General features: G+C 38.1%; 7 protein-coding genes across 7 annotated transcripts; 3 read left to right on the top strand and 4 right to left on the bottom strand.

The window, feature by feature from the left end:
* Positions 1 to 68: 68 nt before the first annotated feature.
* On the top strand, positions 69 to 347 carry TIM13 (protein translocase subunit; the record flags this gene model as incomplete). Its single annotated transcript, XM_043192547.1, has 1 exon — positions 69 to 347. The coding sequence occupies one exon, from the start codon at positions 69 to 71 to the stop codon at positions 345 to 347; it is 279 nt and encodes a 92-aa protein (XP_043047915.1).
* A 355-nt stretch (positions 348 to 702) lies between these two features.
* Positions 703 to 1434, top strand: PRE7 (proteasome core particle subunit beta 6; the record flags this gene model as incomplete). Its single annotated transcript, XM_043192548.1, has 1 exon — positions 703 to 1434. The coding sequence occupies one exon, from the start codon at positions 703 to 705 to the stop codon at positions 1432 to 1434; it is 732 nt and encodes a 243-aa protein (XP_043047916.1).
* A 60-nt stretch (positions 1435 to 1494) lies between these two features.
* On the bottom strand, positions 1495 to 2133 carry ERD2 (uncharacterized protein; the record flags this gene model as incomplete). Its single annotated transcript, XM_043192549.1, has 1 exon — positions 1495 to 2133. The coding sequence occupies one exon, from the start codon at positions 2131 to 2133 to the stop codon at positions 1495 to 1497; it is 639 nt and encodes a 212-aa protein (XP_043047917.1).
* A 489-nt stretch (positions 2134 to 2622) lies between these two features.
* Positions 2623 to 5463, bottom strand: PHO87 (SPX domain-containing inorganic phosphate transporter; the record flags this gene model as incomplete). Its single annotated transcript, XM_043192550.1, has 1 exon — positions 2623 to 5463. One exon carries the CDS (start codon positions 5461 to 5463, stop codon positions 2623 to 2625), a length of 2841 nt encoding a protein of 946 aa, XP_043047918.1.
* An 892-nt stretch (positions 5464 to 6355) lies between these two features.
* KQ657_001768 (glutamine amidotransferase subunit) lies at positions 6356 to 9505 on the top strand (the record flags this gene model as incomplete). The annotated part of the gene is made up of 2 exons (XM_043192551.1): positions 6356 to 6362; positions 6558 to 9505. The coding sequence occupies 2 exons, from the start codon at positions 6356 to 6358 to the stop codon at positions 9503 to 9505; spliced, it is 2955 nt and encodes a 984-aa protein (XP_043047919.1).
* Positions 9506 to 9552: 47 nt separating this feature from the next.
* Positions 9553 to 11034, bottom strand: SIP5 (Sip5p; the record flags this gene model as incomplete). The annotated part of the gene is made up of 1 exon (XM_043192552.1): positions 9553 to 11034. The coding sequence occupies one exon, from the start codon at positions 11032 to 11034 to the stop codon at positions 9553 to 9555; it is 1482 nt and encodes a 493-aa protein (XP_043047920.1).
* A 396-nt stretch (positions 11035 to 11430) lies between these two features.
* On the bottom strand, positions 11431 to 13653 carry KQ657_001770 (uncharacterized protein; the record flags this gene model as incomplete). Its single annotated transcript, XM_043192553.1, has 1 exon — positions 11431 to 13653. One exon carries the CDS (start codon positions 13651 to 13653, stop codon positions 11431 to 11433), a length of 2223 nt encoding a protein of 740 aa, XP_043047921.1.
* Positions 13654 to 13891: the final 238 nt, after the last annotated feature.

Genomic DNA, 13891 nt, shown 5'->3' on the forward strand with positions numbered 1-13891 from the left:
ATTGACTACATACATGAGAATATGCTCTCTACTACTAGAGATTAATAGACATATAGTGCTATTTAACGATGTTCTCCAGTTCCAAGTCCACCAAGCCCGACGTGGCTACTATCAAGCAACAACTTCAAACGCAAATCAGTCAAGAATTAGCCGTTCAAAACGCCACAGAATTGGTTTCCAAGATCACAGATAATTGCTTTGAAATGTGCATCAATAACCCTCCACAAGAAACATTGAGTGGTAGAGAGAATGCCTGTGTTGATCAGTGCTTGGAAAAGTATATGAGATCATGGAATATAATTTCCAAGACATATATCTCCAGAATCCAGCAACAAAACAAGATCTAAGTGTGAAGAATAGAGTAACTTGTACATAGAGAAATGCACGCAAAGAGACTATAGTATTCAATGAAAATGTAGTTGTAACGTATTAGACTCGAATGTGTAATGGTAGACCAATGTAGGTAGTAATGCTATAGAGCATTAAACTTAGAGACTATACCGTATGTAACTTCCTGCAGTACACGATAAATTTCCCAACCTAAATCTAAAATAATCAGTGGCGAACGACACTACCACCAACTACGTTAGTTAAAGACCAACGGTATACAAGCTCGTATAGCCCAGAAGGTATAACGTAATATCACATACAACTTACTAGTGAATTGATCATATTCACAGCAACAGAACAACATAAACAGCAATGAGTAGAACCACAGTGGCTTCAGAGTACTCTGCTGAGATACAGTCTACGCCAATTGAACATCGGTTTAATCCTTATAGTGATAATGGTGGTACGGTGCTAGGAATCGCAGGTAAGGATTTTGCTGTTCTTGCTGGTGACACAAGACATGTTACTGGATATAATATCAACAGTAGATATGAACCTAGAGTGTTTGATGTGGGTGATAACATTGTTATGACAGCCAATGGGTTTGCTGCTGATGGTAAGGCATTAATTGATCGGTTTAAGAATCAAATTAAATGGTATAAGTTCAACAACGGAGGTAAAAAGTTGGAAATGCAATCTGCTGCTCGTTACATTCAACAATTGCTTTATGGTAAACGGTTTTTCCCATATTACGTTAGTACTTTAATTGCTGGGTTAGATGAGGAAGGCCGTGGTGCTGTATACTCTTACGACCCTGTAGGATCATATGAAAGAGAACAATGTCGTGCTGGAGGTGCAGCAGCTAGTTTAATCATGCCATTTTTGGATAATCAAGTCAATTTCAAGAATCAATTTATTCCTGGTACTGATGGTAAAGAAAAGAGACCATTCGAATATTTGTCATTACAAGAAGTGATAGAATTAGTGAAGGATGCTTTTAACTCTGCTGCTGAAAGACATATTCATGTTGGTGATGGATTAGAGATTTTGATTGTCACTAAAGATGGAGTTAGAACTGAGTACTCACCATTAAAGAGAGATTGAAGTAGAGATAATTCTAATGTTATATATATATTATTAAAATAATAATAATACTATGAGTATTTAGACTGGCAATTCAAACTTCTTACCATGCAACACTCTCGAGTAATAGATGTAGAAGAAATCTGAGTAAATGGCTGTTTGAACAATACCAGCAACAATTGCTACCCAATCTAATTTAGCCTCAGTGAAGTACCTGTAAATCCAATTGGGGATGTACAAAGCTCGATATAACCCCAAGCAAAAGATATAATGGGTTGTAATATTCTCAGCTTGACCAGTTTTCTGCAACAACATCAATTGGGGTAAAATAGCAAATGCTTCTAACCAAATAGAAAATGTCCATAAGAATTCAGAAGGCGCATAATTATGACTAGTCAAACCTGCTAATACCAAAGTACCTCCTAGGATATATTTAACTGGGAAAATGTCTTTTGACGATTCAATTTCCTTTTTGAACTTATGGGTCATCACATAAACTGTGTAGCATGATAATCCAATGTACACGATCTTCATCAAAGTGGTATACAAAGAGTGGAACTTATAAAATAGATCAAGATAACGGGTAACGAACACCACAACATATAAGATTTGAGTTTTCAATGAGATACCCGCTACTGAATTGGTCTTGTCAAATTGCAAAAGCAAAATGACAAAACTAAACAAATGAAACAAGTCAGCTAAGAACCGGAAGATATTCATGATGTTGATTGTTATGTGATGTTGCAAGACCAATGGTGACAGACTTTTCAGTTGGTCGTCTTTCTTTTGCTGGCACTAGTCACAAACGTGTCTTCTGTCAAGAAAAAGTCGCGTGCTTAGTCAGCATCAGAATGTAAACATTTGGCAAGAAGATAGACTAGATCATATAATTGAAGGTAAGGACTCAGTATCATATGTAAGACTGTAATCAATGTTATGTACATAAATTTTATTCAAGACTATGCTATAGCATACACTCTATACAACTCATATATTTTATGTTTCTTTAATGACTTTAAGACAAACTGATTTATAGTACTCGTAATAATAAGTATTGCCTGTAACTATCATCACTTAAACTTGAAACTATCAACTACTATTATGAAATAGACGACACTAATTCAATGTATGCGGCATTTATTCCCATTCTAACCAATGCGAAAGTACAATACATTTATATTCTGATGCAATTCAATTACCTATATACTCTTAAAACCCAATACCATGCATGACACCAAAACCCAAAGACAAAACAGCCAAGAATGCCAAAAGGGAAGCAGGAACACCTACAGTAATGAACAAATTCACTGTAAGGTATCTCTTTCGAACTTCATCTGTCATACTAATAGCAGTCACATTAGGGAATCCAGAAGTGGGCAAACCCATAGCAGCTGAAGCCATAAGGGCAGTACCCATAATTAAAATCAGTGGGTGAGGTTGTGGCAAGTTCTCGCCAACTTCCTTAACAAGAGGAACAACAATCAAAGCAGCAACAGTATGAGAAACAAAAGTAGCAACCACGAGAACTAAGATTCCAAAAATGGCAAAGATTGCAAAAAGTGGGAAATCTTCAATCTTATGTTGTAATGCAATAGCAATTGTCTTTAAAAGGCCAGATGATGTAATAGCTTTACCAAGAGCTTGACCACCCATAGCCAAAAGAACAATCGACCAAGGGAAGTTGTTTAAATCATCAATACGTAATAACCCAGTACCAAAGAAAAGCACCACTGGAATGCAAGAAATGATACCCAGTTCACCCCAAGTCAGTTCAGTCTTGGTTAAAGTACACCACAAAATAATGGTGACAAAGGAAACAATGGACACAAACCATTGTTTAACAGTAAATCTATCTTTAATTGGTTTGAAAGCCTTGATTTTAACAGACTTGATATCGAAAACTAAAATCAACTCTAACCAAATAAGGATGGTACCAAATATACAAACTGGTAACGCAACTGCAAACCAGTTACCCCAACCTGGATTTGGAGTCATAGCTTCTATAGCAATCATGTTTTGAGGTGAAGAAATAGGACTGGCCATACCTGCCATGTTAGATGCAAGAGCAATTCCAAGAACTAATGCCTTAGAAAAGGGATTGGTGGTGGGTAAACTTCTTAAAATTGGTTGAATTAATGAAAAGGCCAACACAGGTGCAGCAACGTTAGAGATCCACATGGAAAGGAAAACAGAAACACACATAATGGCTAAAAGAATAATTCTAGGATCTGTTCCAGCAAGGGCTAAAATGAATGAAGAAATAACTTTGGCAACGTTATATTTAGATAATGCAGCAGCTAAAGTGAACCCACCAATTAAAAGCATAATAACGGATGACCACATAACTCCAAGAATGTATTGTGATGCATCCTGACCATACATCACAGTACCATCTTTGTTTTTCAAGACCTTGCATGTAACAACAAGTAATGGGACAAGCATGGAGGTAACAAAAAGAGGAAGTGCTTCTGAAGCCCAAAGCATAGCTGAAGCAACTAAAACTGCAAGAGCTCTACCCTGAACTGGATCCTTAAAAGTCTTGACTGCCATTAAAACAGAAAATACAATGATAATGATAATCAATTTAATAGTTTGGGAAGTCAAGAGGGACTTAGGGACTGGGAAGGGAATAAACTTGATCCTTGTCCATTCAATATTTAAAATGTCGTCATCCAAGTTTACTGCTTGGGTATTTGGTTCAATGTTGAATGTCTTCTTTTCCAAAGACAACATCTCTTTCCAAACTGTGTTTCTTTCCCAGACAATATGGTCTCTCAAGTAACTTTTCAACTCGGTACTGGCAGCATCTTTACTAGTTTCTGAAAGGGATGCATAAGCTGAAACAACCTGGTTGATTTTAAACGAAAGTGAGTTGATAGTGGCACTCTGGAACATGGAATAGTTTGAAATGAATTGAGTGACAAATTCCTCTTTGATTTTATAGTTCATGGTCTTGTCGAACTTTTTACAAATCTTCGTGAACCCAATTTTGTTTAATTCAATGAAAGACTTCAATTCATTCAAGGAGATGAACAAAAGTACAGACTTCTTTTTCAAGGTGACTTGCTTTTGAACAGTTTCATCGAAGTCATTGTCAGTAAGCAAAGAATGCTTGCTTACTTCAAAATCATCAATATCTGAATCATCTTCATCATCACTAACAATGGCACTTTCAATAGGATTCTTACCATTCAGCTTTTTGGAAGCATTTGAACTTCTGCGAGTTAATTTTCTATCCAAATGATTGATGGTTTCAAATACAGAAGATCTTCTTCTATTTGAACCTCTCAGTTGTCTACGGCCAATAACAGCACCTCCAAGTCCATTATCACCCAATTCTGCACCAAATGGAGCATATTGGATGTTCATCTTTTCAATATCTTTGAACAAGTTATCGTAATCAAGAGACAATTCCAGATACTTTGATTCAAAGAAATTGGAAACCTTGGACAACTCTGGAAGCAACTGAACAGCAAAGGCTCGTAAGACATAGCCGTTGTTTAATGTCGGCTTGACATCACTTATGGATTCCAAAAGCTCTTCAACAATTGCAGCCATTACCAAAGTGTCTGTAAAGTCCACAGGCAGGCCGTGAGACCCACCAGAGGGTGAAAACAGAGCTACGCTGTAAGTATCAGATTCAGCTTCACTTCCTTTATTCTTTATCGAATCAATACCCTTTTCCAAATCATGATGTTCTTGTGGTTTGTTACGCTTAAGTAATGCGGAAATCTTGCTCCATTTTTGCTTTGAAATCACCTTCGTTTTTTCTGCGTCAGATGAAAAAGCATTACCAGAAGATTCTGAAGTTGTCTTTGCATTGTCTGAAGATGAAGCAGCTGAATCAAGATCTTTCTTTAACTGAGCTTGGGCTTCGTTGACTAAATCTGAAATAGTGGTCGTGCTGATGTTCTGACCCTCGGGCCCAGCGAATTGTTCGTAAACTTGCTCTTGAATCTGATAAATGAGCTTTTTAAGCCCGTCATAGTTCAAATAGTCCTGTTGCCATTCTGGAACAGCATTGAAAGTCAACGAATGAGAAAATTTCATGGCAAGTAGTTTTACTTACCTTTTGCAACCGTTTTATTCGTTTGACAGGGCTGTCAAAGGTAGTTCTAAGGTATGTGGGCCTAAGAAAAAGTCTGTCAAATGGGTTCCAGCAGCAAAATTTCTTATGGTCACACGATGACTTCCCAAATTCTTAACTCCTAACAAAATTTTCTGCCGCCTGAGATACCTCTAAGTGGACCGCCGTACAATCTAACCTTAAGCCTGGCTCCAGGTTTGCACCCAATCGGATAGTAGCATACAGTGCCTACAGGTGTGCGCATAACATTTACAAATTTTTTGTTTCCTAAGCCGTGAAGCCAGACAGGTGTTGCCTAAAGGAGTAATCGTCCACATCTTGGCATCAGATGAGACACAATCTGATATTACGAGGGACATTCAGAAGTGGATCAAAAACTAATATACACGAATGACTCCAACTCACAATTAACTTCGTTCACGTGATATAGCCCACTGAAGAAAATAATACTATATAATATCAATTCCCCTTTAAAGTTCCGTCAGGTTGAATACGAGAACGATATAAGGACATACATATCATCGTTTGTAATTCCATGCAAGATCACGTGACTGCAAGAACAGTCTGAAGATTAAGAATTCGCGGTCCAACCTTGGACATATTTGGTCCTTATAATGCCACAGTTCATTTTAGCTGTTTTATAAGCAGAAACTGTAACTTAAACCCAAACCATTCTAGACGAAAGTTTTGAGGTCATTGTTTAATCTTCATAATCAATAGGTTTCTGGTTTCGTCTAAGAATTGCATTTAATCATTCAGTCCCAACATTGCTTCGCATACCAAAGAAAAGTGAATGTTTATTAAAGAAACAGCTTTTCCATTGTCATTTGATCTTCTTTCCATCGGTTCTATATAATGCCTGGTTACCACGAAGATAGGGGACTTTACTCCACATTTCATGAGTGCGAGTCAGCGGAAGAAGAACGATCTCCCTTGCCTATAAATAATTCCAGTTCCCGCTCAGCATCTATTTCCAGAAGCCAAACTCCGAGAATAGGCACACCACCTTCAAGTCATCTGCATCAGCATCAATATCACCAAATCCCAATCCCCTCAGCCAATAAACCTTTTTTCAATGCTTCGAATCCATATACTCATGCCGATAGTATAATTGGTACCCTGCCTCAGCACAGTCATCATCAATTCCCACTTTCTGGTAGTTCATCTGTGGATAGTTCCCACAGCGGTGGCTACAACATCAACAGCGCATATCCACCTTCTTCCAGTAATTACGTTGCATCAGCTAACTCTGCATCTCAACTAGACACGTATGCTCCTCAATTGGTGCACACTTGGTCTCCGAACCATTCAATTCTTTGTGTGGCCGCTTCTCCTTCACGCAAGTTACTTTTCTGTGGAACTCAAGACTCTTACATCTTGATCTATGACTTGGAGTCTTATTCCTTAGCCAGATCAATCAGCAACGGTCACAATGCGTCGGTGCTCACTTTAATATTGAGTGAGGATGAAAACTATTTATTTACTGCTGGCTCTGATTCCTTAGTTAAAGTATGGGACGTTGGTCTGCTCGTTGAGAACTCTTCAAAGAAAGAATCTACCACGACGACTAATAATGATAAAATGTTTTGCAACGAAGAAGATGAAGTGTGTCCCATATACATTATATACACGTTTATTGATGTTGGTGATATTTTTTCACTTTCCTGGTCTCAAGAGTTCAAGACACTTTTCATTGGTACTCAGAATGCATCGATCTTGTATTGTGACTTGCTGTTTCAACTTGATCGGAAGAATCACAATCCAGATTCCATTCACAATCTTCCTCATGTGAGATTCGATAAGTTCTTTGATTCCAAGGGTCCAGGAGGAAGCGTTAACAAGTTACAGACACAGCAACAACTTCTTCGTTCTCAAGTGACTGGATATCATCATAAAGCCGAATTAATAGAGATTAACCAGAATCATATTATCAGGTTTGCTCATAATGGATTCATCTATTGTATGGTATTGGTTAAGAGGGAAGACATTCTGAAGATGTTCAATACGTCTATTGATTCTTCTTATGACATTATATTGATTAGTGCGGGTGGTGACTCAATAATCAAGATATGGGGAGTGAAAAAGACCAACGATTGTTATAAATGGACTTCACTCGAAAGTTTAGATAACGATGATGAATACGAAGTGTTGTCCATGAGCATTGAAGGCACTTGTCTCTATGCTGGTTTGTCAAATATGATTTTAAACGTGTGGGATTTGACTACCTTCCAATTGGTGAGAAGCATCTCATGTGGTGAAGAAGCAGAGGGACAAGAAGATGAAGATGATGATAAAGATGATGATAAAGGAAAGGTGGGTGGTTCATCATCAGATCAGTTATCCGATATACTTTCATTTGCTGTTTATCGTGATTGCGTCTTCAAGGCAAGCCATTGTGGTGTAACAAAATATAAATTGAATCAATATCCTGAATCATCGTCTTCCAAGCGGGAGTTTAAGACCAAATTGGATAAAAAGGGAACTAGTTACAACATTCTTTTTGTTGAAATTTTTTCTTCTTCAATCACCAACAAAGCGTATTTGCTTGCTGGTGGGAATAGACTATTGAATTTATGGGACATTTCTCAATTGAATGATGACGGTCATAATTCATATTCAAATATAAGAAACACGTTAGAATCTACTTCTTCTTCTTCTGTTTCTAACGACAGACTTCTTCAAGAATTAAGTACCTTTATCTCCTTTAGAACAGTTTCGAAATTCCCTTCGTTGTATCTCGAAGAATCACGTCGGTGTGCTCAATTCCTTACATCTTTATTTATCAAGTTGGGGGCATCTCAGACGAAACTTCTTCCTGTCCCCAATGGGAATCCCATTGTCTATTCATTGTTTCGAGCAAACAGTCCCAATATAGCAAAAAAACAACCAAGAATCCTTTGGTATGGACATTACGATGTTGTTGATGCCGATGACGATACGTGGAACTCCTCGCCATATCACATGACAGCAAAGGACGGGAACTTGTATGCTCGTGGTGTCTCTGATAACAAGGGTCCTATTCTTGCTGCGCTATTCTCGGTGGCCAAACTTTATAAAGAGGAGCAATTGGGATGTGATGTGGTTTTCATCATAGAGGGTGAAGAAGAATGTGGATCCATTGGATTTCAAAAGATCATAAGTGAACATCGCGGGTTGATAGAATCTGGAGGATCTATTGATTGGATTATGCTTCTGAACAGTTATTGGTTAGACGATACAACTCCTTGTTTGAACTATGGTCATAGAGGGGTGATCAATGCACTGATAACCATTAAATCCGAGAAGCCAGATAGACATTCTGGAGTTGATGGAGGGGTTTCCCGAGAGCCAACTATGGATTTAGTTCATTTGTTGAGTAGCCTTTCGTCTAAAGATGGCAAGATCCAATTGGATAATTTTTACGATAATGTTAGACCCATTACAAGTGATGAAACTGAATTATTACTGGAGATTGTTGATCATCATGAAACCCTTGATCCATCGAATTTAATAGCCAAATGGTCAAGTCCTTCATTAACCATTCATGCCATGAATGTCAGTGGACCTCATAACAATACCACTGTGATACCTCAAACCGCTACTGCGTCGATATCGATTAGAATCGTACCTAACCAAGACTTGAACCATATCAAGGCATCATTGGTGAAGTATCTCCACACCAGTTTCGACCAATTAAAGAGCGAGAACCTTCTTTCAGTGAACATCTTCCATGAAGCAGAACCATGGTTGGGGAACCCTAAGAATGACTTGTATCAAGTGTTGTACCAGAACTTGACTAAACATTGGAACATGACTCCGTTGTTTATTCGTGAAGGGGGGTCCATTCCCTCGATACGTTTCTTGGAGAAATGCTTGAATGCTCCAGCAGCTCAAATTCCTTGCGGTCAAGCAAGTGATAATGCTCATTTGTTGAATGAAAAGTTACGTATCATAAACTTGTACAAATTGAGACAAGTTTTAACCAGCACATTAACTGATCTTGCCAAAAAGAATAAGCATAATTAATTCATTCGTTACGTTATATACGTATATATATATATATATATATATATTCATGTGTCTTCTTGGGCTTTCCGTCTTCTTTCCTCTTCATCTAAAAGGGACAATCTCAAGGCCTCTTCCACCATTCGATCCTCCATGGTTCGCAACAGAACACTGCCCGCCTGTGAACTTCGACCGCTATTGTTATCATCAATTAGTAAGTTGGAAGCATGAATGGCTGTGGCAGTAGCTGCTTTACGGGCCAATCTGTTTCTGGCAGAGATCAACTTTTGTTCCCAATCTGGACGAATCATATCAATAGTCACCACTGCTGGATCTGAAGCTGCTAATGAAGATCTTCTTCTGGCAGGGTAACCACCACCAACGGGACTTGACCCAGACATCCGAGACCGGCGTTGTGGAGATAAAGAAGATGACCCGGTAGCAGGCGATGACGGAGACACATCCATAATGACGGAGTCGTCTTCTGGAATATTAGCAAACGATTTGAATAACCCTGGCTTGGTCATCCCTTCAATCCCCGTACTAATATGAGAAGGTGAGGTGTATGTTACACCAAAATCCGGCATGGCACAGAAGGGACAATTGGCAGGTTCTGAAATCAAAGTATGAGGAGTCTCATTGGGGTTGGAAGATGTTTGAGAGGGATCATCATGAGGTGGATGAGGATCCAATCTCTTGATTTGAACAAAACATTCAGAACAAATGGGTTGATGACAACACCGAGAAATGTTGAAATGTTGAGGAAAGTATAAGAAACAAATGGGACATTCAGATGCATTTCTGTATAATGCAAGTAGCAAATCACGAGAAGGTAAATCAAGAATTTGACTTTGATCTTGACTTTGGGTTGATTTTAATTTTAATTTATCTTCTAAAAACACCTGTTCTTCATGTTTTTGAGTTTCTTTGGCAACAGCAATGATTTGCTTCAATTTAGTCCGTTGTTCTTGTCGCCTATAATAGTTTGCCGATTTATGTAGTTTCCGACTATCAATATCATCATCTTCATCTTCATCTTCACTATAAGCAGTTTCAATCAGATGTAAAGTTAATTGACTTAAGAGTACCACCAATTCATTATCTGACCAACTTGGGTCGAAATCTTGCAATGGAGTATAAAAGGGAGCCAACCGTCTTGCAATCACCAAATTACGGACTATTTCAGTATTAAAATCTAAATTTGATTTATAAGTACCATAAGGAGCCAAATAACCTCCATCAACATTTTCATAATATCGAACAACCAAATCTTGATAATGAAGTTCCTTTTGTTTAACCTTTTCTTCTTGACGTTTCTTCTTATCGCCTCCGGCACTTCCGATACTATTTGACCCCCCTAAAATCCCTAATAGTCCAGCACTATTGGTGTTATTAGTGTTGACACTGAATGCTCCACTATAACTGCGAGCTCTTGACCGACCGGCTCCTAACGATGACAGAATCGTTGGCAGCAGGTTGGAAATCATAGACGTAGTTGATGCTTGTGAATGAGACCGACTACGACTCTCCTTTGCCGGTGCGTTCCCCATAGTGTATTGCCCTTAATTAGTACAATTTTTTGTAAATAGATGAAATGTATCGAGAATATATACACTGGAAAGTATATACACTATAAAGTATGATACAAATCCATATATATATACATATATATATAGATATACGTGTGTTTGAAGAAGATATCCGTAGTGGTAATTATGGTTCACGTTTTGGATCAGTTTCCGTACTTTTCGGGCCGGATCTAAATTTCCTAACATAGCCTTGACGACACACGACATATATCATGACATATAACAGTTATATTATGGCATGTATGATAGTTTACTATATAGTGTATTATAGTGTATTATAGTGTACAGGATGTATGATAGTGTATATGATAGTACATAATTCTGTGGACTCTTGAGTATATATACCAAGTAACCACTCTATCCTCTAGTTAAAGCTAATCCAAGACCAGTTCCTATCATGGAAACTATCACTGAAATCCAGAATAGTCCAAATAGAAACGATATCCATTTCTGTGTACGAGTGAACTTGACCCTTCGAGGCAGTTCTCGATTATGACGACTGTATTGTTGGAAGTAATAGTTCAGACGAAATTGTTGAAACTTATTGTTCACATCAAACACTCCACAGGTGATTAAAAAGTATACTGGAGGTACAAATAATCCAAGTACCATAAGAAGTCCAAAATACCACCAGGGATAGAAGTTGAAGTATCTCGATTGATCATATATACGTTTCTCATCAAAGATCCCATTAGAAGAGCTTGATGCATCAATGGTATCTTGTAAATCATCATTTAAATCATCACTAAAGTTATCATGATATGAAGTGGTGGAGTCATCATGATGTTGTTGAGGTATCATATCCTCATGACTGTTTTGTTTACGCAATCTATCGGCAAGAACAGTATTGGGGATTATGGGGGGTGGAATAGGCATTCGAGTTCTTCCTATCTTGGTACTAGTCCCTGTAACATTAATATTATTATTGGATGAACTACTACTGTGTTCTTTGGTGAATGGTGGTAATTGCCCTGTGAAAGCTAAGGAATAATCTTGATGTTCATATTCTTTTAAGATTTCAGCATTGGTCATGGGTAGTGTAACATTGGCCTTATTTATAGAATACCCAGATCCAGAAGAGGTTCCACTAGGTCCTCTACTCGGAGGGGTAGGTACATCAAACCCTTTCTTCTGGAAGAGATCACCGGTTAAATCAGATGATATATGGTATGCTCGACTTGGATGACTTATAATAGAAGATCTCAGTCCTCCATATCCTTGACTTTTACGATCATAGATCCCGCCACGGAATAAGGTTTCAGATTCAACAGCCCCCATCACGTCATTTAATTGACTCAAGAGTTCACCAGTTGACATGGAAATATCATCACCAGTTGTACTTTGAGAATTATCCATTGAACCAGAAGCATTGGAATCTCGATGTCCTGGTGACGACCCCCCACCAGTAGATGGATGTCTAAGTATGGAAACCAAATTTGGTTTCTGTCTAACAGATCTAGCATGAGTAAGCGAATGAGTACGAACAATGGTAGCTTGTTCCATACCTTCATAGTTTATACTCAGTCTATTCTCAGCACCACCAGAAATAACTTTTGTAGGTGGATTCTTTATACTTGCTGATGATGATATAGTTGTATTATGATGATTAAAGGGATCTCTTGCAGGAGATAATTGTATTGAGCCCATGGAACTATTTGGAGTTGGATGATCTTCTTCCATTATGCTTGGGATTTGAAACGAACGGTATTGAGGTGATAATGGCCTTCTGCGGAATGGTGCAGGGTCTTCTCCTTCTATAACTGATTTAAATGAAGGTGATGATGAACTATGCAAACTTGGAGAACCACCACCAGATGAGCTTGTTGAAAGTGAATGAGTGGTGGAAAATCTAACGTTAGAAATTGGAATTGGTGGTGGAGAATTGGAATTAATTAGTTGGATTGATTTTTGGAAAGAAGAATTATTCCCATCAGTAGAACTCTTTGTTTCATCAAACTCCTCAACAAAAGTACTTTTGTCTTGAGAGGAACGAGGTAAATTGAAATAGTTTTCTAAGACGGAATCAGAATCATAGGGTTCATATTGTATAAGAGGTTGAAGATTTTTGTCTGTTGTTGGTTGCTGTTTAAGTGAATTGGCATATTGATTTTGGTACTCGTGCAGCTCGTTACATTTCGCCTGTTGCAGTAGTAAATTCTCGACCCCAATTTCCCCTCTATGCATTGATGATGTTCCTGCCTGATTCAGCAAGCCACTGGGATCTAATGTTGCGTTTACATCATATTCATTTGTTTTTGATCCTTGACTGTCTTCATCACTAGTATCAGCAAAATCTTCAAATGCTGGTGCAGAAAGTTTCTTTATAGGACGTTGTGGAAGTATATGAAATGAAGAAGACAGTTTTGAGTCTACTGCATCTTGTGAATCATTAGCGGGTTGTTTGATAGGGAATATGGCTTCACTTTTAGATGTTTCATTGTCACTTGTTTGGTGTCTACTAAATACACTTTGCAGCTTTGGGGATGACACAAGACTCAGATTAGACCATATGGAGTTTCTTGAGAATAGCCCAGCAAATGAGTGACGTTTCTTGCCAGGAGAATTCTGTAACCTTTCCATTTATCTTCTATTTCAGCAGTTTGATACAAGGAAACAACAAGTTAATCTGAAACATATCAGAGTGATTCTTAAACAGAAGGTACTGCCACAAACGATTCTTGCCTTAACCTAATCTTTACCTCTACACCCAATACTTGCAACAGGGTCCGAGGAAAAATGACTCTTCTTTGTTACTCTAATTTCTGCTGATTTTAAACAGTATCAGCTTCTGCAATAGCAATCTATTACTGACTACACT

This window comes from Scheffersomyces spartinae, assembly GCF_019049425.1.
Source record: "Scheffersomyces spartinae strain ARV_011 chromosome Unknown scaffold_18, whole genome shotgun sequence".
Classification (NCBI taxonomy): Eukaryota; Fungi; Ascomycota; class Pichiomycetes; order Serinales; family Debaryomycetaceae; genus Lizanozyma; species Lizanozyma spartinae.